This window comes from Priapulus caudatus, unplaced genomic scaffold (assembly GCF_000485595.1).
Source record: "Priapulus caudatus unplaced genomic scaffold, Priapulus_caudatus-5.0.1 Scaffold22, whole genome shotgun sequence".
Classification (NCBI taxonomy): Eukaryota; Metazoa; Priapulida; class Priapulimorpha; order Priapulimorphida; family Priapulidae; genus Priapulus; species Priapulus caudatus.
In genome coordinates this window covers 150932-175931 of record NW_014577083.1, presented here as the reverse complement: position 1 = coordinate 175931, position 25000 = coordinate 150932, and the positions used below count along the sequence as shown (strand labels likewise).

The window sequence follows — 25000 nt, the reverse complement described above, 5'->3', positions numbered from 1 at the left end:
TGAATACGATAGGTACCTTAGCACGTTGATAATTCGAGTTATAGAAATGATTATGTTGTCTAGTATCCGGCGCACGATTTCGTGGAATGAAGCCATCAAAAGAATAGCTCGTCGCTGTTTTCATCTTTAGTCGCTGCTGCGCCCGTGCTCTGATCTTCTATCTCCGTCTCCATCATAGCCAGCAAGTCACTCGAAGACTGGCGTGATATAGCTGGATTCATATCCTTCAGGGCCGTGTCAGCCGGCTTCGATGCGCGCTGCGTTTCTGCATCGATGAGCCGCGAGGTAGTGCCATTCTTCGAGAAAGATGTGATGGGTATTTTCGCCTGAGTGTCGCCGGTGGCGCCGAGTGTGTTAGTCTGCCCGCTTACGACGGGTTTTATAGGCGGACTGCTGAGCATTGTTGTCGCCGATTGATTCAAGCTAGAGAAGAAATCCGAGGAGTCCCACGAACTCTCGCGTTCTAACTGTGGTCGCATGCTATCCTTCTCCGTCTCACTCGCAGTTGATATGAAGCTCATGACGCCCGATATTTTCACGTCAATCTTCTCGATTTTTTTATTTATCGTCGACATATTGTTTCGCAGTTCGACTCTGATCTCCGTTAACCCCTGTAGTAGAGTGAGAATCTCTGGCGCGGACAAGACACTACTATTTCCCGACGGTGGCAAGGAACAAGTGGTGTCACTTTTCCCGCTATCGCTCCAAGGCAACCCACTGTCGGCTGAACCAGAAGGACCCGCCTTAGATGTAGAAGTTTGTGGTAAGCTGATGCCTGATTTATTCTGGTCTCCCCAACGCGAAAACACATTTGTCGTAGTTTTCCCCTTATTTGATTGCGGTTCGCGATGCACTTCAGGTATCGCAGTCTGTTTGATGGGGGAATTTCTTATTTCGGTATCGCCACTTCCTCCGAGAAACTTTCCCCATCGAGATTGTTTTACAGCTGGCAATTTGGCCGAGTTAGAATTCGACCGTTCTCGCACTTCCTTACACGGTTCCTGAACATCAGGGACCTTCTGCAGTTCCTGCGGTTTACCGCTGTTTGTTGACATCATTTTGCCCCACCGCGATCCGCTATTCTTGCCCCTGGTGAGGGCGAGAGCCGTATTCGTCGTGGTCGGTAGAGGATCATGAGCGGGGCTATTATGTTCAGACACGATTATTTGCTTAGGATATCTCGCTGATTCGACGCGTTGTTCCCCTCTCTCGGCATCGCTCTTTCTTGACACGTCACCGTTTCCCGTGTGAGTGTTCAATTGCGTGACGTCACTCACTTTGCGGAGACGTAAGAACATTTTGCGTACAATGCTGTCTTCGTTCGCGTCGAGTCCGGGTTCGTTTTTTCGCCTTTCCTCCCATTCTTTTTCTCGCTTGACGTCAACGAGTCGGCGAAAGACGAGCTGAAGCAGAAATATGACGAAGCAGATTGTTACATCTAAGAATAATTTCGTACTTTCCTTTTGTTGAAATAAAATTCTATTACGTTCGACAGGTATGATATCGGGCTTCTTTGTTATATTTATGGCTATTCTAATGTGATCTAGTCGTAAATCTACGCACGCAAAATGTACACCGGGTTTGTTGCTCATGTTATTTCAGATTTATTTTTTTAATTGTATTGAATTGCGTTGTGATATGTTAAGTTTACATTGTGTATTACATTGCATTGTGCTTTGTCCGGTTGCGCGTGGTATTTCATTCTACTACGTTGAGTTTTGTACTACATCGCATTGTAGTGCGTTGTGTTGTGTTGTGTTGTGTTGTGTTGTGTTGTGTTATTCTTTTGTGTTGCGTTCCGCTACGTTATGTTATGTTATGTTATGTTATGTTATGTTATGTTATGTTATGATATCTTATGTTATGTTATGTTACGTTACGTTACGTTACGTTACGTTACGTTACGTTACGTTACGTTACGTTACGTTACGTTATGTTATATTTTTACAATATAATTTTTATATACAGTTATACATAGTTATATATGTATATAGTTATTATTATATAGTTGTACAATATAAAGTTGTTATAATATAGTTACGTATTGCCTACGTTTACTCCAGCGCATACTTTATATTTAGACGTATCGCTAATGATTATGAAAATATTACTTTGCCAAAACTTCTTCAACAGCAATAAAAACAACTACAAGCAACAACAACAACAACAACAACAACAACAACGACGACGACGACGACGACGACGACGACGACGACGAGGAGGAGGAGGAGGAGGAGGAGGACAGCAGCAACAATAACAATAAAACCAACCACAACACCAACAGGCAAAATGAGGAATTAATGAACAGTGCGGGTAACAACTTAATATAACCGATCGAAGCCTACCCTTTTCCTCAGATTGTATGTGAGCATCAAGTTTCTCGCAAAGGAGCTCGCAAACGATTGATAGAACTCCAAGACTTCCAGGAGGGCGTTGCGTTTGATCATGTGCAGGTCGCAGTAAGTGAGCGCTCTGACATTGGCGCATGCTTGACCTAGGGACTGTTCCTTCCAGAAGTAATCTCCAAATACATCACCCTTTCCTATACGATTAAAAAATGCCTGAATGAGACAACAGCTTACAGAATAAATGACCTAAAAGACTACGTAAGAGGAGAGATAGCGGGCGAGAGAAGTCGAGTAAGAGCGTTCAGGCAGAAAGGAAGAGAATGGAGGAAGAGAAGAGTCAACAGAGGAGCTGAAAATTGAAGATGCTGATCGCTATACAGATAGCTCAATGTTTCGTGATACAAACTTACAGTAACCATAGTGTATGTTATACTTAATGTATCATTCTCGTGTAGGGTCGCGATTGGTGACACGTACCAAGAATTGCCGTCACCTCATCGTCCTGGATGACCTCGAGTGACCCTGACGTCACAAAGCAGAGCGCGTCGAGACTCTCGCCAGTGTGGTAGAGCAAGTCGCCGGGAGCGCTGTGACTTGTAGTGAAATGCATCGCCAACGCTCGCAGGCAGCCGTCGCTGGCTAGCCGGAACGCAGGTAACTCGTTAAACACCTTGCGGTTCAGATGCACGCATATGTCAGCCCTCATATCTTTGGGACAATAATTGAGCACCTGCGAATATAAAAGAAATATAATGCTATCGCGTTTTCCACCGTGTAATCCTAGTCTACCTACGCACGCACCTATCTGTGTCATGTGCGTGCGTGCGTGCGTGCGTGTGTGCGTGCGTGCGTGCGTGCGGTGTGTGGCCGTGTGTGGATATTTAATGGGCGTGTATTTATTGACTATTGGAACGATTTGCATCATATAAGGCAACATTAGCTCATGGATCAGTTTAGCGTATACTCTGAAGCTATGGGAGACTAATTTTAAGGTAATGTAGTTGCACGTCGTAATACAATATTTCATAACATAATCACATATATTATAACACTAAACGATTTTCCAAGGATCGCCTAATCGCTAACATATTGTGGATCTTCGCAGTCAAGTCCTAGTTGTGATAAAGTCACATACAACACTAGAGAACACACTGAATTGTTCTCTTAACCGCCAGCAAAGAGTAGTAGTTTTTACACGTCGGGGCAGAAGCCGTGATACACGACAAACCTAATTGACGAAGGATACTTGCTACCTTGTGTCATAAATGAACAGGATTATGGGAATATAAATAACTGTTATAAATATGGACTATAGGGGACGGAATCCCAGCCGATCAGCGCAGCCGCGTCAATACCTTTTCAGTATCAATTCCATTCGTCATGGCCCAAGACGATGCGACGTAGTCAACGACGCGTTCTCCTAGTTGCTTAGGAACCTCGTGCAGCTTCATGAACTCACGGATATTGTTCAGCATCTCATGATAGCGAGCCGTCGTCGCCATCATCTGCTGGAATATCGTCGTCATATTACCGAAGATGGACGCGTACAGCAGAGCTGGAAGAGAGAAAAATAAAACAGAATATCAGCGTGAGTCGGTCGCTACTGTATATTGCGTTAGTCGTACGGGGAGAATGCATCAGCGCCTTTCTTGGGCATCCACGCAGGAGCAAGTTTGTTGTAGTTCTTTGACAATGAAGGATTTGCGTCATTTGGTACGTTTCCTGGAATGGTAAGCTAAGTAATTAATTAAAGTGCTTGATTATGATAGTTCACAATGGTTGATGTTTCACAACATAGCCGTTAAGGTCAATGTGGAGCATGTTTAGTGCTGATGAAGAAACAAGCCTAAACTTGTCAGCTCTTAATAAAGGTAAAGCGGCTCGGTTGATGATCTGAAATCCGACGCCACTCACTAATTAGACGGGTACCGTTGCGATTAGACGCAAGAAATGACAATGAACCTAACCTAACTGGGCGTTAATACCGTATTTCAAGTAAATTTACACAGAGAACGGCCTTCGATCTGAATATATTAAATGTGTTACACTTGATATTGTAACGGAGCTGCTATTGTAACGGAGTTGATATTGTAACGCTGTTGCTATGCTCTACTCTTACTGCTCTTGTACCTCACCCTAGAAGTGCGAGGCTACAATATGATTGATTGGCATTTGTATTGTTACTCACCGCTTATGACCATCATTATGATGGCGAACACCTTTTCCTTGTCAGTGTTTGGTGCGACATTACCAAATCCAACGCTCGTCATGCATGTCATCGTAAAGTAGAGAGCGGTAGCGTACTTGGTCGATTGACCCGGTCCGCCTTGCAGCGTGGCAGGTGTGGAACTGACGTTGAAGTAGTACGGACTGCCTGAAGTGTCCCCCAGCTGCCACAGCCAGCCCATCTCCTCATTCTGTTCAGCATCAGCCACACCTAAAGATGAAACCAGGGTTGGTGTGACCTGCTATGAGCATAACTTGCCACGCAAGCGATGATACTTTTCTGCTATGGTTGTCAAGGAAAGGGATCTCGCGAGGGGACATTGCCTATAATAACACGTTATTCGTTTTTATTTTTATTCGACGCCATAAGTAACGTCAGGATTATGATGAAGGTAAAAGTTATGGTTAGTGTCAGGGTTATGATTATGGCGTTAGGGGTATGAATAGGATTATGGTTGCGGTCATGGTTGTAGTTTTGGTTAAGGGGCTAAGGTTTGGGCTAAGAAAAAAGCTGTGAAGATGGTTATTATTAGGGATAGAGTAGATTGTTGCATCTGTAGCCAGATCATGTAATAACCCTTTGCGATATGAAATCTAACATCCCGCTACTTCTCTTCCTCGATGCCCGTTCATAAAGCCTAACCTTTCTTTTAATAGGCATGTACATGCTCGCTAGCTATAATTTCTTACTTTAATCATATTTCCTTGTGGAAATATACTAGCGTAGCGTTCAGCATCGCTTAAAGTTAAATCAGGCGGTAAAATAATACTTCGTAGAGTTATTATTATTAACTTTTGTCGTACAGTGAGTGCGAGAACCAAAATGTATATATAAAATATATTTTGAGTACCGATGGCTTTCTATCGTCCAGACTAGCTTCATTGATTATTTTGGGTATCGCTGTGGCGATCAGCGCACCGCCATAATTAGTTGCTTTGAACGCTACAGGCCGTGATATTGTACGATGATTTTATTTCATGCACCTGCCTTTTAACTGTGAAATTTCATACGCATAGTATAAATAATCCATGGTTTAACCGAGCCGGATCGTTGAAGCTGAGACGTAGTTTCGCGGTATAGTTGAACACTCCTTGAATATTTTAATGGTTAATAATCTCGTGGTGAGTGTGTGACAATGCATGCGTGCTGATAAGCAACAAGCGCTGATAATCAACACAGGCGTCCAACGTAATGAAGTGCCAATGTTATTAAAATCAGGCTTTTAGTTGTATCTTATTGATTTTAGACGGTAAAAATCTACATGTTGCAAAAATTCAGGCTAATGTATGCAACAGAATGTGCAGTAAGATGAAACTGGATTAGGCTTATTCTTTAGTATAAAGTGTAAAGGTTTAGGCTGTCATTCAGGCTATGCAAGGCACTTATTTTTTAGTGTAATAAGGTTAAACTCACCTATAGTGTACCAGATGCAGGCTAACCAATGTCCGACCAGTAGGAAGAGACATATTAACAGAATAAGCATAGCAGCCCCGTACTCAAAATAATGATCTAACTTTCGTGCAACTCTTCCTAGCCGCAGTAGTCTCACGACCTTTAAGGCACTGAAGAGACTTCCTATCCCCTGCAAAAATAACGGTTATTAGAAGAATGATATGCACCGACATTTGAAACAGTCTGCGATATCTTTCTGCTGTCAGAGTGAAGGGGCGGTGTTATCCAAGCATTGTGTTTATCTACCAATAACGCAATATAAGTTTTAGCGAGTAAGCTCATCACTAATGTCTGGTTGCTCGAATCGAAAAACGGACCCGACGTGTACTGCGTGATAGCGTTACTGCTTCACTGTGTACTGCTGTTAGCGCTAACTGATGAGCTATCGCTGAACGCAGTAGGTGTTTGCTCAGTAAATACTCATGCGATTCATCGATAAACACCTAACGATATAGCCAAATCTATCGGTACGGATTAGTAGATAGCGAAACCTCCGAGTAAGATGATAGCTAATAAGAGAGACATATAGTGCAGTGACCGAGACCCAAAAAATTAAGTGGACCCCTACCGGAGGTATAACAAGCTGGGACTGGTCTCATTTTAACCGTCTGGATCCCTAGTTTATGAAAAGACATGTTGTAGTTGCAGCATAATAGTTAAACGCTGGGAAATCAGTAAGACATCCATTTCTTTTGACTTTTTCACGAAGCAGGTTAGCAGGGTCCGCTATTAACTCAATTCACGAAACTAATTGGATTTCGGATGGACTAATTATATTTTGTCCTGAACCACAGTCACAGTGATGTTACGAAACATCGTCATATAACATCAAAATATCGTCTGTTATATATTGTTCTGTTAACATCGATCGGGTTTATTAACATATATATATATAACCCGTGACGATCTTCACCAGCTGGTTATAGCGCATGTATGTAAGTATTTTTACGCGTGATTCCAAGAGCGTGTACGTAAACGTAAGCGTGTGCGTGCGTGCGCGCGCTAGAGCGAGCTTGTTTTACAACATAGTATATACGTCTTACTTACATCGACGTGATCAAATGCGTTGAAGACATCGTATGGCAGACACGACAGTAGGTCTATCACAAACCAGCTTTTCAAATAGTTCATTCGTATAATCTTAGGATCGGACACCACCTCTCCGTTTGCTCCGACGTACGTCGTATGAAAGTTTAACACAATGTCAACGAAAAACACCACGTCAACTATTGTATCAACCACGAGCAAGACGACTGCGTCCATTGTTTTGTTTTTGAAGGCTACGTTGTAAGGAACCATGATTGCCGTGTAGAAAGTAAGGAACAGTATGATCCAATCCCATATGGCCTTGAATGTTGCATAATGTAGGATGATGTGAGGAGGTGTTTTTGGCGAGTCCTGCCGGTACACCGGAAGCATATCCGGCCCGAGGCTGAATGTCTGAAAGATGGGAAAACGTTTAAAAAATACCCAGACACAACGAGAGATTCGCAGCAGTACTTTTACACTATTATAAAAATTCGAAGCGTGTAACATGTAGTAGTTTATGTACGCACACACACACACACACACACACACACACACACACACACACACACACACAAGCACGCATACACACGTCTACCGCACGCGCAGGCGCACACGCACGCACGCACGCACGCACGCACGCACGCACGCACGCACGCACACACGCACGCACACACACACACGCGCACACACACACACAAACATACACGCGCTATATTATTTATAATAGCAAATTAGATTACTGAGCATGTGTACACTGCTTGTGTAAGTTGGACGATGTGGAATAGCAGAATGTGATATGACTAGCTAGGGCATATAGACCTACGCGTATAGTGTTATTGTTGATCTTATTATATAGCTATAATAGCTATATCCAACTACGTACTAAATTATAGAAGCAAATATAAAACGTGATTTCTATTGCCCATTATAATTACAAGGCCAATACGACACATGTAAAATATATAAGATAACACAACAAAATCGCGTTTTATTTACAGCTACATCTTTACATAATATCTACGTCATTTCTATCAATAAGCGGCACTTATCTATGACGTAATGACATTCACGGTGCACTGCTACGATTATTGCTAGACATGGCTGCCAAGAATCACTGCGCATGCATCAATTATTATCCGACGTTTCTTAATGTCTCACTCAAGCATCTTCACTGGTACCGCAGCATTTAGGCATCCGACTGTTAAAGCTGCACATCTCTTATGTGCATACCTACAAGTTTTCCGTATGATACCGGCATACCGCGCGTGTATGGGTTGGTCTGCGAGAGTGAGTGAGCACGTACGCGCTTATGTGTGTTATGTGTGTATGTATGCGCTCGCGTGTGTTTCTTTGTTAATGCAGGGGTGCGTGTGGCGCGCGTGTGTGTGTGTGTGTATGTGTGTGTGCGTGTGTGTGTGTGCGTGCGTGTGTGGGGGGCGCCCGTGTGTGTGCGTGCGTGCGTGCGTGCGTGTGAGTATGTGAGTGTGTGTGTGTGCGTGCGTGCGTGCGTGCGTGCGTGCGTGCGTGCGTGCGTGCGTGCGTGCGTGTGCGTGTGCGCATTTGTTCGTAAACGTGCTGCCACTAATTACATGAAGGCGAGCAATTATGTTCGCGTGCGAGCGATTGACAGTAATCGGTCGACGCTGAATAAACTTGTTAAGCTAATGATATTACCTTATTAAGCTGATTATTCTCGTTTTACTGTACTTTCACTGGATCCTACTCTCACACATCACTACATATTGACGTGCACACATCGTAAAATATAAGGAATTTTTCGGCGAATTTTTGGAGCTCTTTAGCGCTCCCAGCTGGGCGACTACGTTATACGCAATTCAAAAACCGCGCCGGCCAAATAATTTGTAGGCGGTCAAGTTTTTCGGTTGCCAGCACGGTACACGCACGCGTCGACACATTTTATGGTGAGCGCGCAAGGAATTGCTCGCTGTTTTGAATATATCTATAGGTATCCGTTAAGGGGAGTGTCTGATGCTCATGGGCAATGAGATTTTTCTTTGGCAAGCTATTTTATCTACAATAAATATGACTTTATAAAGCATGAAATTTCATTATAATTGCTCTATATGCCCAAGCTAAAAGAGCCGTTTTCTATTTTCGAATAATAGTAAAGGTGATTACTAAAGAGCAGTTCAAAATATATTATTATATATGTATAATTATATTACATATTTATTCTACGGCGAATGACAGCAAGATCACAGGAAACTACAGTAATTTAACATAATGGATTATTCGTGTATCGTGGGATTTCTGTGTAATGCTGTCGTTTCTACTACTCGAGTTAGTGTAAGTTGTTCAGTTGTTTCTAATGTCAGAAACTTCAGTTGTTTCAGTAAATGTTGGTTACTTACATATACTATATATTATGTACTATATACACTATATATATATATATATATATATATATATAGTATTACCATTTGTGTAAGATGCGAGCTTATGTTATTCCATTTTTTCGCATTTGCTCCTGTTGTGATATTTGACCTCTGTTGACATATTTATAGAAAATCATACAAGCAAATAGGTGTTTCAGAGTCATCTACACCGATAAGGTGATCACTGCACAGCAATTCTACTTATTGATCACTCGGAAAATCCCCTACTGCTAAAGGTTTAGAATATAATATATATATATGCATTCTTTTCATGGCAATCTAAATGCGAAAAAAGAGTTAATAGCGCTATAAAGTAAAGCTACGGGTGAATGAATTTGACATACATGGCATCGCAAATATAAGCTTCTATATCGAACTACTAGTTTTCCTATTATTGTTCCTGCATTTATAGTTGCACAGATATAGTTGTTGGATTCAAGGTATCAAATAGTTCCTCATGTAATAATTACATGTCATTCACCAAGGGAAGACTAGATACCAACCATACGGCTACCATGAGTGTATCCGTTAACATAAAAGTATTTGGAAAAAAACTAGCAAACAATGAACATATTTACCTGCTCGTAACTTACGTGTGTGAAAAACGCTGGTGATTGTCCATAGTCGATATTGATTGGTTTCGGTATGCTGGGTTGGTGCGTCGTATTTCTACCCACAGATCGTGCTAACCTCGCGAATTTACTCGTTGTTGCAACTGAAAAAACACGAGGTTAAGATGACTACCGCATAGCCACGCACCTCTACCTACGCCCTGCATATCTTAGTGATATATTCAAACGCATAATGTGCATTTCCGAAGGTTTGATTTGAAAACACTCTACTATGGGTGGGATTCAGTTTGTTCCACTATATAACCTCCAGCAAAAGTTCCTCTTTTTAAAGGTGCCAGGGTAAACTACTAAATACGTAAATTTTTAATGTGGCGTGAAAGGTTCTCTCGGTTGGTTCGCGTGAAGTGCTGATGTCATGTGTTTTTTTATATTTCTAATTTGTGATCTAGAATATAAGCCTCCAGACCCAGTCACGGAAACAGAGAGCGAATCATCGCAGGTTCATGAAAGAATGTAATACCTCATCAGTCTGCGATGAGTAATGCTTCAACGACAGTTGACAATAACTATTAGTGATACCCTTAGCATCGTGATATCGTTCACTGAAATGGCGTTCTTACATTTGATGCCCATCGTGCAAGAGATGAATGATGAACTAACCCCCATGGAATGCGAACAATATGTTATTTTGTGACTACGTAAAAAGTTAATCGATTCATACGACGAAGAGGAAAGCAACGAAATGCGATAAATCAGGATAGAATGGGAACACGAGAAACAATTTGCTGGCAATCACTTTTTAATCACAATGTTAATACGCTGGTAGATGACGTTCAGCATTATCAAGATAATTTTCTAAATCACATAGTGCTGCTGCGTAACGACTTCTTGTCTAAATAAGCTCGCTGGGTACGTATATAAGAAAGGCTCCATTAATCGTACGAGTTTGCGTGAACATGCCTACATCGTCTTGAAGCACGATAATTCATCTAAGAGAATTTCACATTTTACAGTTAAGTTTATCAAATTTCATTTGTTTTCCACCACGAAATGCATTGCAGAACGACCGGAACATTATATAACGGTGATGACTCCGTTTTATGTGATTTATCGCAGTGTCAGGGCTGATCTTCAGTTGACAGTGCACATCTGACAGGGGGATGTACAGAAGACGCAGAGACAGCATACATGAGCTTCTCATAGTAGTATCAGCATCGAGTATGATATTCTATTAGTACAAGGCTACGACTTTAAATACAATATCAGGGGCAGATACTGACAAATTGAAAAAAAATCTCATTATCGAAGTTGGCGTGTACCTACGAGTACAGTACGAATATAGCAGCTATTGTTGCTGGCATTTCCAACCGGAGCGTTGCGACAGGTTTTATAAAGAGATTCTTCTGATCAGTGGAATATAATCTACATATATTGCGTTTCCAATTTGCGGCAGATGTCACAGGTAAATGACATTTGGGGTTTGCGATGTTTACCTTAAGCAGTAAGCAGCCATAGCTTTAAAGGCCAAGGTAAGAATATTATTCGTTTGTCTGAAAATGCGTCTGAAAGTAATGATATGTAAATCAACTGACGCTGTCATAATACTGGAATGCAGCGGTTACCTATCTCGTCATTCTCGTTGATAGGTTGTTTGAGTGCTGTGATGTCCTTGAAAGTGCAGAGGAAGAGGACGACTTTGTCCTTTTCGTTTTTTATCGGCGCTACGATCATCAGCAGCCATAGCGGAGTTTCTGGAATAGCAAATACGTGTCTAAACGACGGCATCTTAAGCATGATGATTATAACCATTTTGTATGCATGCAAAGTATATAATGCCGATATCTTATTATATATTATTATTCCGATATTTTGTTAGTCCATAATAATTACGTTTGGGGCATATGTATTACGCAATCGCAACACAAACACATCAATGAATAATAATAATAATAATAATAACAATAATAATAATGGCAAAACAATAATAGAGTATATATAGTTTAATTATATTTATATAAAATTTGTGTGCTGCGGTGTGGTGTGGCAGCGTAGCACGCCACGCCACGCCACGCCACAGCGTGGCGTGGCGTGGCGTGGCGTAGCGTGGCGTGGCGTAGCGTGGCGTGGCGTAGCGTGGCGTGGCGTGGCGTAGCGTGGCGTAGCGTGGCGTGGTGTGGAGTAGTAGCGTGGCGTAGCGTGGCGTGGCGTGGCGTAGCGTAGCGTGGCGTGGCGTGGCGTAGCGTAGCGTGGCGTGGCGTGGCGTGGCGTGGCGTGGCGTGGCGTAGCGTGTCGTGGCGTGGCGTAATGGCGTACTTAATAGTACGTACTTATTGTTTACAATGTATTCTCTGATACTTACCTAACTAAATAAACAATCAATCAATTGATCAATTAAACAAAAAGTTGCTTTAGTTTGACCCTCTTCCTTTTCAAGCTCAGTAAAAAAACTGCATGACGTACCCGCAGCAAAGTTGTTATCTAACTAATACCTAACCTTTATTCGGAACGATCAGTCCTTAATTGACTAAATTTATTGCGCAGACGCAAACCTATAAAAAAAATCACAGAGCTTTTTAAAATCACACACTGTTAAAACTATCATTGTATTGCGTATAGATTCATGGCAGCTATAACGTTATCAATGCTGCCATATTTCATTTCGCAGAACGAGATGCGATTTCTAGACATACTACTATAATATTACACGCGCTATAACACTCTTTGTCCATGCATGCACACGAAGTCTATCTATCTTCGTCTGCTGCATTTGTGGCTTCGAGTGAATTTGGTTAACCTCCTGCGAGGTATTAGTAAGCGTTCGGCATCATCAATTCTCTTGTCGACGAGTACATCCATTTCGCGTGCGTTATTACGACGTGCTTGCTAAATTAGATATAATAATAAATCTTTAAATCAGAAAATGTCTAAACGTGTTCATCTTTCGTCGGGCGTAGCTCTACGACGTTACACTGATTAATATAAATCACTGTTAAGACATATCAGGTTATATGTGACATCACTTTCGATTATGTCTTAATACTAATTAACAGTAATTAACAATAATTTATATGACGTAATTTCTTGCATCTTGTTCAATATTTCCAGGAGTAGATAATAGGGACTATTATCTACTCCTGATATTTCTTATCACATTACTTTACTGGTGAACTTCAATCGCTTTCGTTATGTGATAGAGATGGGTACCTGATCTCATATGAATGTCCATATCTTAAACTAACTGTGTGCTAGTATAATTTTCAGGATTTCGTTAAAAAGTGCACATAACAATTCATCTGATTTATGGCTCTGCATTTTTAGCTCCTGCATTATCTGAGTCGGCTTCACATTCCGAGACTGCATGACGCACGTAATACGTTTCGTTCAGACAGACTCCAGGCAGAGGACTCTCTCCTACTTACTAACCTTTTTTTACACCAATATCACAAGTTTCCTATCTAGTCACTACGCAGCGAACGCCTACCCGGGGCGGGGATATCTTACTATGGGAGCATTCACAGCTACTTCTACACCACCCCCGCATCATGGGAAAGAAATACGTTTGATAAACATTCACAAAAGTCGGCATGATCTAGCATTACTCCGCGGGAGCGTGTGACACTGTGAATTTTTATGTTAATGAGCTTATGTTGGCGCGTGAGCGTGTGCGCATCGACCCTATTATGCTCACGTTATTTTAAGAATTTTTTCTAGATTGAACTATATTAATTCCATGCGTTGGCACTAACAGCATTACTTAAAATTACCGTTATTGAATTATAAGTGAAAAGTCAATACGTCATATCGGTGTGCTAGCAACACCCGGCAATGTTGTCTAGGATAATGACTGCATGCTTTTGATAGACATAAGCACAGGAGAGAACAGCCAATATATGTTGATGCACTGTTCCATGAACAGAATGACTGCGATATATCGTTAGTTGCGGGTAGCAGTAGAAGTAATGACTGAATATCTTGTTGAATAAACGCAGCACAGAATGAATGACTGACAATATTTTCGAGGGGTATCACCAGGAAAACATGGCTGCTAATATATTCGGTGTGCGCTAGCAAAAGAGAAAGAATGACTACCTCTATTATTGATGCGGCCTAGCTCAGGAGGAGGATTACTGCCAGATTATTATTGATGAACTAACACAGGAAGAATAACTGAAATGTATTATCTGATTAAATCGCATAGAGGATTGACTGTAGCTATCTTGTCGATTAAACTAGTACAGAGGTACATGCGCTAATACTGTATATTAACTAGCAGAAGGGTGACTGTGTGCGACATTGGTGCATTAATTTGGAATAATTTTTTGCATTTAATCATCATGTCAAGATGTGCGTATGCGTATGCATTACATGGCATGGCAACGCAGCTCAATATCCCCAGGATGAACTTATAACACTATTTAAAATTACAATCTAAGAGAAACTAGACACCTTCTTAGTTGATCTTCGATCCTCACTCTATCATCAAAAATACTCATTTGCGTCTTATTAATTAGCAGACTACTGAGCAGATTAGTCAATAATCTGTAATTAATTCCATTCATCTTGTCACGTATGAGCGTATCATATACATTTGCAACTCATTTCCTCCTCCGAGATCACATCACCTAGCCGTGCAGAGTGGTTTCTGCGACATTGCCAAAACTAAAACGCAGACGCTTTATCTTCGCGCTGCAAGAACGCACTGATATTGCTTTGCTATTTTATTTTATAGTAAATATATATAGTATTCTTATTCGCTGATGCTATTTGATGAGTGACCTGAACACCCTAACCTTCCATGCATTGCGCCTTAATTGTGTGGCATAGTTGTGTCGTGATCATACACGAGCGAAGCATTTTGCTGCTGTATATTCCTTTCCGACCTCTTCCAGCCCTATTCGTCGGCCTGGTCGTACGTTGCTACCCTTATCCCCTATCACTTGCGCGTTGTACGTGAAATGGGCAACGGAGCTGTACCGTCATGACAGTATTAGCTTTCTTTTTTCGAGATCAGTATGTGGTTCAACAACGCCCATTGGAGCGCGTAGTGATTAGAATAAGCGGAATTTTTGCCGATTGGCAAAAGCTTGACAATGCTTGTACGCAGTCACTCACAATCTGTATTTCGACAGACTTGTGAAAGATGACCCCTCAATAGTAACTATGACGGAGTTGATATAGGCCTACGGTAAGTAATCTTTGTCTGAACTTGGGTAGTTACGCCTGTCGTGAGTAGCTAGACATGATTCGATCATACAAAAACCGGTCAGCGTCGCGAAGTCAAGAGATAAAAAACGACAACAATTGTTTTGATTTATCAACTAATAGGTCTTTCGCGGTGCCATTTACGGCGGCGCATGCAGGACAGGCATTTTTTACTATAACTTGACAAAAATGATTTTGTGACACAAAACTCATTCTGTCATCCCTGTTCCCACAAAAACTCAATTTCTGTGAACACAAACTCATTCTGTCAACACCGGTTCCAAAAACTCATATTTCTTGTGGTAACCACCAAAACTCACCTTCTGTCGGAACCGGTTCAGCACAGAACTCAATGTTTGTAAAACACAAAACTCGACATTCTGTGGAGACGGTTCCACAACTCAATTTTCGCTAGAACAGCAAAACTCCAATCTCTGGCAGTCCTGTCCTGCACAAAACCTCACAGATTTTGATGGACCACCACAAGCTCAATTTCCTGGCTCGACGGGACCGGTTCACAGAAGCTCGATGTTGTGGTTGGCCCAGACATGTATGCGCCACAACGCATTTAGAAGCGGCTACCATTGGGTTTCTCTTGACCAGATCGGTAGCCCTTCTTCACGTGCGTCTGTGCCATATTTCCGGCAACAAATCCGACGTTTGCCAAGTTCTTGTGGGAGCCGGACCCCCGGCTTTCGCACAGCCTAATGCTGAGCCCTGTCCTGCCATGGCGCCCGCCGCTCTTCCACACGAAAACTCCAATCTCTTCGTGAACACAAGAACTCTAATTCTGTCGTCTGTCGTACCAACACAACTCACATTTATGCTAAAGCACAAACTCAAGTTCTGTCCGAACCGTTCCACAGACACGCTCGCGTTCTCGCTGCCCAAAGGCTATGGCCATCACGCGCACTGTCAAGAAGGTCTATACCATATCGCGTTTTCGCTCTGCACCGAATCCGCTACGCACACCTTACGCGCGTTATCATGCCCGCCCGCGTGCTCTTTCCATATCAGCTTGCGCCCCCCCCGCGGCACAAAATCGAGCTGTTTGGTCCGCGAACCGCGTCGCTCGGACGGACTGTTAGGCCTGTCCTGCACTGCCAGCCCCAGTCAGTCCAACAAACTCGATTCTCCGTCGATCTGTACCCAAAACTCAATTTGTAAACCAAACTCAATTTCTGTCGACGGTTCCACAGAAACTCGAATTTTGTGCGCCAAATATGCGCAACACGCATGTAAGAAGCTTTTACGAATTGGTCAGAAGAAACAAGGATGGCGACCATGACACATTTCTCCAGGCCCAGTTTCTGGACAATCGCTTAGCCCTTTCTGACAGCGCGCGGGGCCATAGTTGGGGCAACAAAATCGAGTTTGGTGGAACCGGTTGATCAGATGGAGTTTTGTGTTTACAAGAGAATTATTTTGGTGGAACCGGTTTCGAAGAATTGAGTTTGTGTGCTTTCACAAATTGAAAGTTTGTTGAACCGGGGTTCGACTTAGATTGGAGTCTTGGAAGGATGACAGAATTTGAGTTTGAATGTTGTTCAACAGATAGAGTTTCTTGGAACGGTTGACCGAATTGAAGTTTTGTGTTGTACAAAATTGGTTTTGTGGAGCCGGATTACAGAAGTTGATTTTGTGTTTCAATTGTTTTGGTACAGATGATCAGATTGCGAGTTTTTGTTCGAACACACAACAGGCGTTCACAACATGGATGTTTCGTGACGAGATGAGTTTTGTTAGACAAATTTTGCAGCCCTGTCCTGCATGGGCCCGTAGCGATTCGTTCGTAGGTTACTATGCAAAGTGTTGCGATCTCGAAGAAAGTTCTTGCATCAAGAATCTTCCGGGCACTCGCACTCGAGGCACCGATTTGTCGGTGATTTAGTCAGAATATATTAGCAAAGCGTAGATTACGAACGCAAACCCTTAATCAGCTTGTCGTTCGTAGGTTACGATGTAAGATTTCAACAGTTTGCGTCGATGAGCGTTGCGTGGAAGGTTCTCGCCCTGTGACGTATCGGCCCCGTATTTGATTTAGGAATCGCTCTGATACATCCGTGCGTCACAAGCTTTTAGTCCAGCAAATGCGATTTTTTCAACGTGACTATTGATGATAACCACACGTAGGTACCTGATTGTTTTTTATATGAGGTAATATAGGTCCATTTGCATGTGTGTGTGATACATTGTTGTGTGAGTGTGTTGGGTGTGTGTTAGGGCGAGTTGTTGTTTACAGCGGCCACAGCATAGGACCTATCAACACCCCTGAAGAGGGATATCGGTATTTGTTGTGTAGCTGGAGGGCATTTGAGTTTGTGTATGATGTGTGTTGTTGCACCTTATTCTTATGCTACGGGCGGCCGGGGCGGCGGGGGGGGGTGGGGGGGTGGTCACAGTGGCTTGCATAAAGGTATGTGATGACGTTCGTGGGGGGGCTAGATAATGAGGCTCGTCAGGCGGCCTATCATATAACGCCAGATGGAAAGCAAATATACGAACTCGACGCGTTACAGCCAACGTACGTGTGTGTGTTTGTGTGTGTGGTAGTGTGGTCCCTTTTCGAGATCAAGTATGGTTTGGCCCAGGAACGCGGCTAGCGAGTAAATACTTGGCAGCGACGAATGTCAGTACCTTAGTATGCGTCGTTGTGTATCAGGTACGTTATGGACTCCTCAGTCGCGGCGAGGGGCTGCCCACCCAAGATTAGCAATGTATATTATATATAGAGTATGACAGAAATATTTGAAGATGGAGCTAAGCCAACTGAATGACGTAATTTGCACGTAACGGTTTTTCGACGTTTATGTAGCGTCTTTACAGTGGCTATTCAGGGGTGTGTTTCAGAATATGGCACAGCCGCGAGAATGCTAATTAAGGACTACACGTTATAGTTAGTTATGTCATTCCAGTTTGTTGTATTTCAATATGTTTTCGTATAATTAACTTGCTTCGGAAAACTGACTTTATAATATAATATATAGTATAGCTATACTATATAATATAATAGATCATAGTCCAACTCCATGTAACATGCTATATATAGATGTATATATATATATAATGTATATATTATATGTAATGATATATATATGTATATATGTGCATGGTGGGGAGGAAGGTAGAGCGGCAGAGAGGCAGGACGGCATTGATGCATGGTGGAGGAGGTGAAGAAGCTAGGTGTGATTAATGCATGGTGAAGGAGTAAGAAGCTGTGTGAATTGAGTATGGAGTAGAGGAGATAGGAAGCTGAGTGTGATTGATGGCATGGTGGAGAAAGGTAAGAGCCTAGTTGATTAAGGCAATGGTGGAGGAGGTAAGATTAAGCTAGTGGTGAGTTGATGCACTGGTGGAGGAGGGTAAAAGGTAGGTGTAATGATGCATGGGTGGGGAGGTAAGAAAGCTAGTGGGATTGATGCATGGGTGGAGGAGGTAGAGCTAGTGTCGCAGGTTGATGTTATTGGCAGGAAGGTAAGGAAGCTAGTGGGCATTGATGCATGGGTGGGAGGACGAGTAGGCAGACTACGCGCCAAAGTCGAATTGAATGACACTGGTGGTAGGGGCTTAAGAAGCTAAGAATCGTGTTGATGTATAGGATGAGGAGTAAGAAGGCTACAACAAAGTGCTGCATTCGATGAACAATGGGGAGAACAAAAGTCAAGAACGGCAGGTGATTGACACTTTGTGGGAGGACTAAAAGTAGTACAGAAGAACGGACTATGAGTGGAAGTCTGAGGAAGGCTGGGAGGAGGGTAAAAGAAGATAAACGACATAGTCACCAATAGTAACTGCATGGTGCGGCTAAGGAGGTAGAGAAACTAGCTGACATCAGAGGTGACTGATATGGTAGGAGAAACAGCCGGGAGAGATACGAACCACGTGTAGCGCGCCAGGAGATAATGGTTGCGAAATGGCATCGGTGGGGGAGAAGGAGGGCAGTCGAAGAAGCTAGGTGTGAGATTGATACATGACGTGGGGGGTACAAGAAGTTAGTGTGATTGAGCTGGGGTTGATGGTGGGAGGACGGGGTAAGAAGACTAGGTGATTGAGCCATCCGGCGATGAACCACGAGACGAAGAGGAAAGGCAAGGAGGGGTGAAGAAGCCTAGATTGGTCGAATTGACTGCGATGGTGGAGAGAGACGTAGAGTTAGTGTGCAGTTGATGCATGAGTGGGAGTAAGAAAGTAGTGTGATTGAGTTGATGGTGAGGAGATAGGAAAGTATGTGTGAGTGGCAATGGTGGAAGGCAGGCGGTAAGAGCTAGTAGTGATTGATGCATGGCTAGTAGAGGACGGTAGGGGAGCTAAGGTGCCCCGGGCAACAATGTGAAATTGAAGATGTCATGGTGAGGACTAATAGGGTAGGAAGTCTGAAAGTGAATTCATGATGTAGAGAGGAGATGTAAGAAAGCTAGGGTGGCTGAATATGAATGCATGCCAACGTCGGTGGAGAGACTATTCGGCTAAGACAAGCGTAGTGTGAAGGATTCGAATGACATGGCTCGAGAATAGAGACCGGTCTTAGAAGCGCAGTGTGAATGATGATGCGCCATGTAAAGAGGATGTAAGAAGCTAGTGTGATTGAGCATTGTGGAGAGGATAGGTTAAGGCAGCTACATGCGCTGATTGAGACTGCATTCCAGTGGTGGCAGGAAGTAGGAAGAGCTCTATGTATTGATGTCATGGATGGAGGACGTTCAGGAAGCTAGTTGGATAGTGATGCATGGTGGAGGAACGGTATTAGACAGCTTCAGTGCTGATGATTGTATTGGCAGCGGTCAGGTAAGAAGCTTGTGTGTTGATTGATGCAATTGTGGACGGAGGGTAAGAAGCTAGTGTGATGATTGCATGGGTGGAGGCATGCTCTCTCTCGCGTGATTGATGTATGGTGGAGGAGGTAAGAAGCTAGTGTGATTGATGCATGGTGGAGGAGGTAAGAAGCTAGTGTGATTGATGCATGGTGGAGGAGGTAAGAAGCTAGTGTGATTGATGCATGGTGGAGGAGGTAAGAGGCTGGAGTGAGGGACACAGGTGGGTATGCAGGTCAAACAGTAGCACAGGTTTCAGCCTAATCACGGTAATCAACCTGCCATCGAAATGTTTCCCATGTAACGACAGAATCCTGCATGATGCATCGATGCAGCGCTCAGCGTCGACATTGCTAATCGCGATAACAGTGATCAGGCAGGCACGCAATGTTCCTACTGCTTAATGTATATATGTGATCTCGCGTAGACGGCCCTGTAAACTTTACAATCGTCGTAAAGTTCGCAGCGCCCGCTTACCTATGACAGATCAACTGTGGAAGTGGCACATGCTATGTTTATACGACATGGCCAGCATACGAGTAAATCCGCTCGCTGTCACGACGAAAAATGCATGATGCTATATTAAGTATAATGTGTTTGAGCACACATTGTCAAAATTATAGATAAACCATTTTAAAGGGACAATATCTGGCATTTATCTGCTCTTATGCACTTTCGGTTTGGCTGAGAACCCCCGCCTATTGAAGTCTCACAAGACCTGCGCATACTATATTAATGATCAGCTTGCAGCGCATGCTGCTATACTTTGTAATGCTTTGCGTGCGCATGTAACCGCATGTAACCGCATGTAACCGTTTGTCAACGTGGTGTAAACACATAGCTATCAATCGTAGTAATATAAAAAAATATAAATATATAACCTATATATATATAACCTATATATATATATATATATATATATATATAGCAAAATAAGTACATTCATAAAATAGCATATAATGCAGTCAAATTTTTTGAGTATACAACAATTCCCTTAAAATCGGCAACCACCAGACAAAAGTGCATATCATTGACTGTGTAATCAATCAAATCATCGATCAATCATCAAGTGGCGTCATGATGTAACCGCGCCAACGCGATGTAAACAAACAGATCTCAATCGTAGTATATTCTCGTGAAAATAACGATGCACGAGTGTTCTAAGACACGCTAGCCTTACTTTAAACACTTGCTGTTATCGCGCAAGCAATAACAGTTAGTACTGTAGTGGTCGTAAAAATACGATAACGGTTAAGAAGCCTGTTTAAAGTAATTCCTTTAAATTTGTTCCATGCAGTATTTTATCACATTGAAAACAACGACAGCATAGACTCTAAGTTGGATCTAAAATAGTTCGCCGTAACGACATTCATCACCCATGCATTCAAGCGAGGTGTTTACGTTGATCAACGACAGCAGCCAGACAACACGCATATAATGTTGAATGTCGATATACGCTGCTACACGGAACAGCGTGTGCGAAATAGGTTTGCCTGGTGTTTCCTGACACCAAGCTAGTGCATAAACAAGTAGAGAAACTATGCATAATTCAGGTTTTAGGTGTGTACCAACACTATGCTTCGTACTGCGTTTCTACTTACATGTTGATCCGCGCCAGCTCGTTCGTATACACCCGCGGGGTTCCGAATAAAACAATATTGCCTTAATAAAGGCCGCAGTTTTTTAGTGGTTATAAAATGCAAGGTAAGTACGAATTTGATCATATCGACTTGAATGGTCAACTAACCCACATCTATTGCGTATATTGATATCTCAGCAATTTGTGTTGTTTTCCGTAGTTTGGAGGCGTAAGGAGTTGACGCCGATTTAAGAGAATAAACTTTACATATGATAATTACATAATTTTATGTCGTTAATTAAAACTACCAGTGTCTGTCACCTGAAAATCCAAGCTATGCAAAGAGCGCTAGAAAATAATTATTTTAACTTGAGAACTCTTGCACAAACAGCGCATATCGAGTTATATTAGCCCTGTGTATAAACCACATAAGCAATTTTTGTTTTGCTTGCTACACTAATAATGAGAATACGCGTGCATCGCGCACTAACCGCTTAACGTCAAAGTGGGGGCTGTGATTTATCTGAATAATTTAAATGAAACGTCGCGTACTCGAAAAGGTGTATTTGAATTTGCATAAGATTACCCGTCAATGACTTTAATTTAAACCACAAAAAAATCTATATATGGCCTCAGTAGAGTTTTGGCTAAGAATTTTACGGGCATTTCCTTCTCTCCGAAATTAAAACTCACTCGCAGTGCATGTCTAACTGTATCATTTTATCGCCCCCTCTCTCATACCGCCTTTCTCTGTCCATCACGCTTTCTATCTCAATTGTTCTCTCTCCTCTCTTGCGTGTGCGCGCGTGTTTGAGTATTTGTTTGCATGCGTGCGTTTATGCGTTGGCACTAACAGCATTACTTAAAATTACCGTTATTGAATTATAAGTGAAATCAATACATCGGTGTAGCACCACCGGCAATGTTGTCTAAGATAATGACTGATGCTCTTGATAGACTAGCACAGGAAGAACAGCCAATATATTGTTGATGCACTAGTCCATGAAGAATGACTGCGATATATCGTTGTTTGGGTAGCATAGGAAGAATGACTGAAATATCTTGTTGATAAACTAGCACAGGAAGAATGACTGAAATATATTGTCGATGGGGTAGCACAGGAAACATGGCTGTAATATATTGGTGATGGGCTAGCAAAGGAAGAATGACTACACTCTATTATTGATGGGCTATCAGAGGAAGATTACTGCGATATATTATTGATGAACTAACACAGGAAGAATAACTGAAATATATTATTGATTAAATCGCATAAGAGGATTGACTGTAGCTATCTGTCGATAAACTAGTACAGGGTAAATGGCTAATACTGTATATAAACTAGCAGAGGTTAGACTGTTGCGAATTGGTGATTAATTGGAATAGATTTTTTGCATTTTAAGCATCATTTCAAAGATATGCGTATACGCGTATTGTTACATGCATGTGCAAGCAGCTCAAATATTCCCAGATGAACTTATAAAACTATTAAAATATCAATCTAAAGAAAGTATAAAACTCTTTAGGTTTGATCTTACGATCCTCACATCTCATCATCAAAACTACTCATTTGCATCCATTAATAGACTACTGAGCCAGATTAGTCAAAATCTTGTTAATTAATTCCCATTCATACTTGTGATATGACGTTATATTATACATTTTTAACTCATTTCCTCTGAATCACCATCACCTGCCAGTGCAAGGGTTTCTGCGACATTGCCACAAATAAAACGCAGACGCTTTTATCTTCGGCTGCCAAGAACGCACTGATATTTCTTATGCTATTATTATTGTTATAGTAAATATAATTAGGTATTTCTTCGATGGTTCTATTTGATGAGTTGACTGAACACCGTAACCTTCCCATGCGCTTAATGTTGTGATAGTTTGTCGTTGATCATACACGAGCGAGCATTTTGCTGTGTTTATCTCTTTTTCCGACCTCCTGTCCAGCCCTCATCGTCGGCATGGTCGTACGTTCGTACCCTTATCCTATCACATTCGCGTTGTACGTGAAGATGTGCAAGCCGCTGTACCGTCATGACAGTATTAGCTTTCCTTTTTTCAGATCATATGTGGTTCAAACGACGCCCATTGAAAGCGCGTAGTGATAGAATAAAGCGGAATTTTTGACCGATTTGGCGAAAAGCTGCAAATGCTTGTACGCAGTCACCTCACAATCTGTATTTCGACAGACTGTGGAAAGATGACACCCTAATAGTAATATTGACGGAGCTTGATATAGACCTACCGGGTAAGTAATTTTGTTTGAACTTGTATTACGCTGTCGTAGTAGCTAGACCATGATCGAATCAATACAAAAACCGGTCGCGTGCGAAGTAAGAAGATAAAAAACGACAACAAATTGTTTTGATTTATCACTAAAATAGTCTGTCGCGTGCATTCGTTAGGTTATATCAAAAGTGTTGGATCTCGATGACAATTGTTGCATAAGAATTTCCGGGCACCGCACTCGACCGATTTTCGGTTTAAGTCAGATACATTACAAAAGCTAGATTACAACGGAACCCTATCGCCTGTGTTAGGTTGTAAGATTTCATTCTTGATACGTTCGTTTGTGAAAGGTTCTCGCCGTATTTGAGTTTTAGGAATCGTATACATCCGGTCACAAAGCTTTGGTCAACAAAATGCGAATTTTTTCGGTACTATATTATATTACACACGTACTATTAGTTTTTGATATATATATATATACGCGTATTTGCAATTGATACATTTTTACTGCATATATCAATAATAGGGCAATCAAAACAGCGCCAGAATATACATAAAATACGACGTACACTACAGCATTTTGAGTTTTTATTTGCTTTCTTCACCTTATTCTTTATGCACGGCGCTGTGTCACAGTGCTGCTAAAGAGATTGTATGCACCTTGGCTAATATGAATCAGTAGCCCTTATTAACGCATGGGAAAGCAATAAACGAACTCAGCTTTACAGCCAACGTACGTTTGAAGTTATTGTGTATTTAAAAACCTTTTCGAGATCAATATTTTGCCAGTAAAACGCCTAGCCGAGTAAAATACTTGGCAACACGAATAGTACTTAATAGCTCGTTTAATATCTACAATCACCAGTCGCAGGCGAGCTGCCCACCCATGAAATAGAAATAGTATATTATATATATATACAGAAAATATTGAAATGACAACAACTGAAGACATAATTATGCACTAACGTTTTCACTTTATTAGCTTTTTACATGCATATCAGGTTCAGATATGCACCCGGAGAGCTAATAAAGTGATAACGTTATAGTTAGTTATGTCTCCAGTTGTTGTCATTTCAATATTTTTCGTATAATTTAACTTGCATTCGGAAAACTGAACTTTATAATATACATATATATATATATATA

The 25000-nt window shown here is 41.9% G+C and overlaps 1 protein-coding gene across 1 annotated transcript in view; it reads right to left on the bottom strand.

Annotated features, from left to right (window-relative positions):
• Positions 1-95: 95 nt before the first annotated feature.
• The window catches only part of LOC106812952 (potassium voltage-gated channel protein eag-like), a 55802-nt gene continuing 30897 nt past the window's right edge, over positions 96-25000 (bottom strand). The window contains exons 5-13 of the mRNA XM_014816975.1: positions 11630-11775; positions 7075-7467; positions 5989-6157; positions 4537-4785; positions 3704-3903; positions 2826-3078; positions 2346-2542; positions 1238-1403; positions 96-265 (exon numbers count right to left, since the gene is read on the bottom strand). Of these exons, the coding sequence (XP_014672461.1) occupies positions 96-265; positions 1238-1403; positions 2346-2542; positions 2826-3078; positions 3704-3903; positions 4537-4785; positions 5989-6157; positions 7075-7467; positions 11630-11775 (1943 nt within the window). The remainder of the gene's footprint in view (positions 266-1237; positions 1404-2345; positions 2543-2825; positions 3079-3703; positions 3904-4536; positions 4786-5988; positions 6158-7074; positions 7468-11629; positions 11776-25000) is intronic.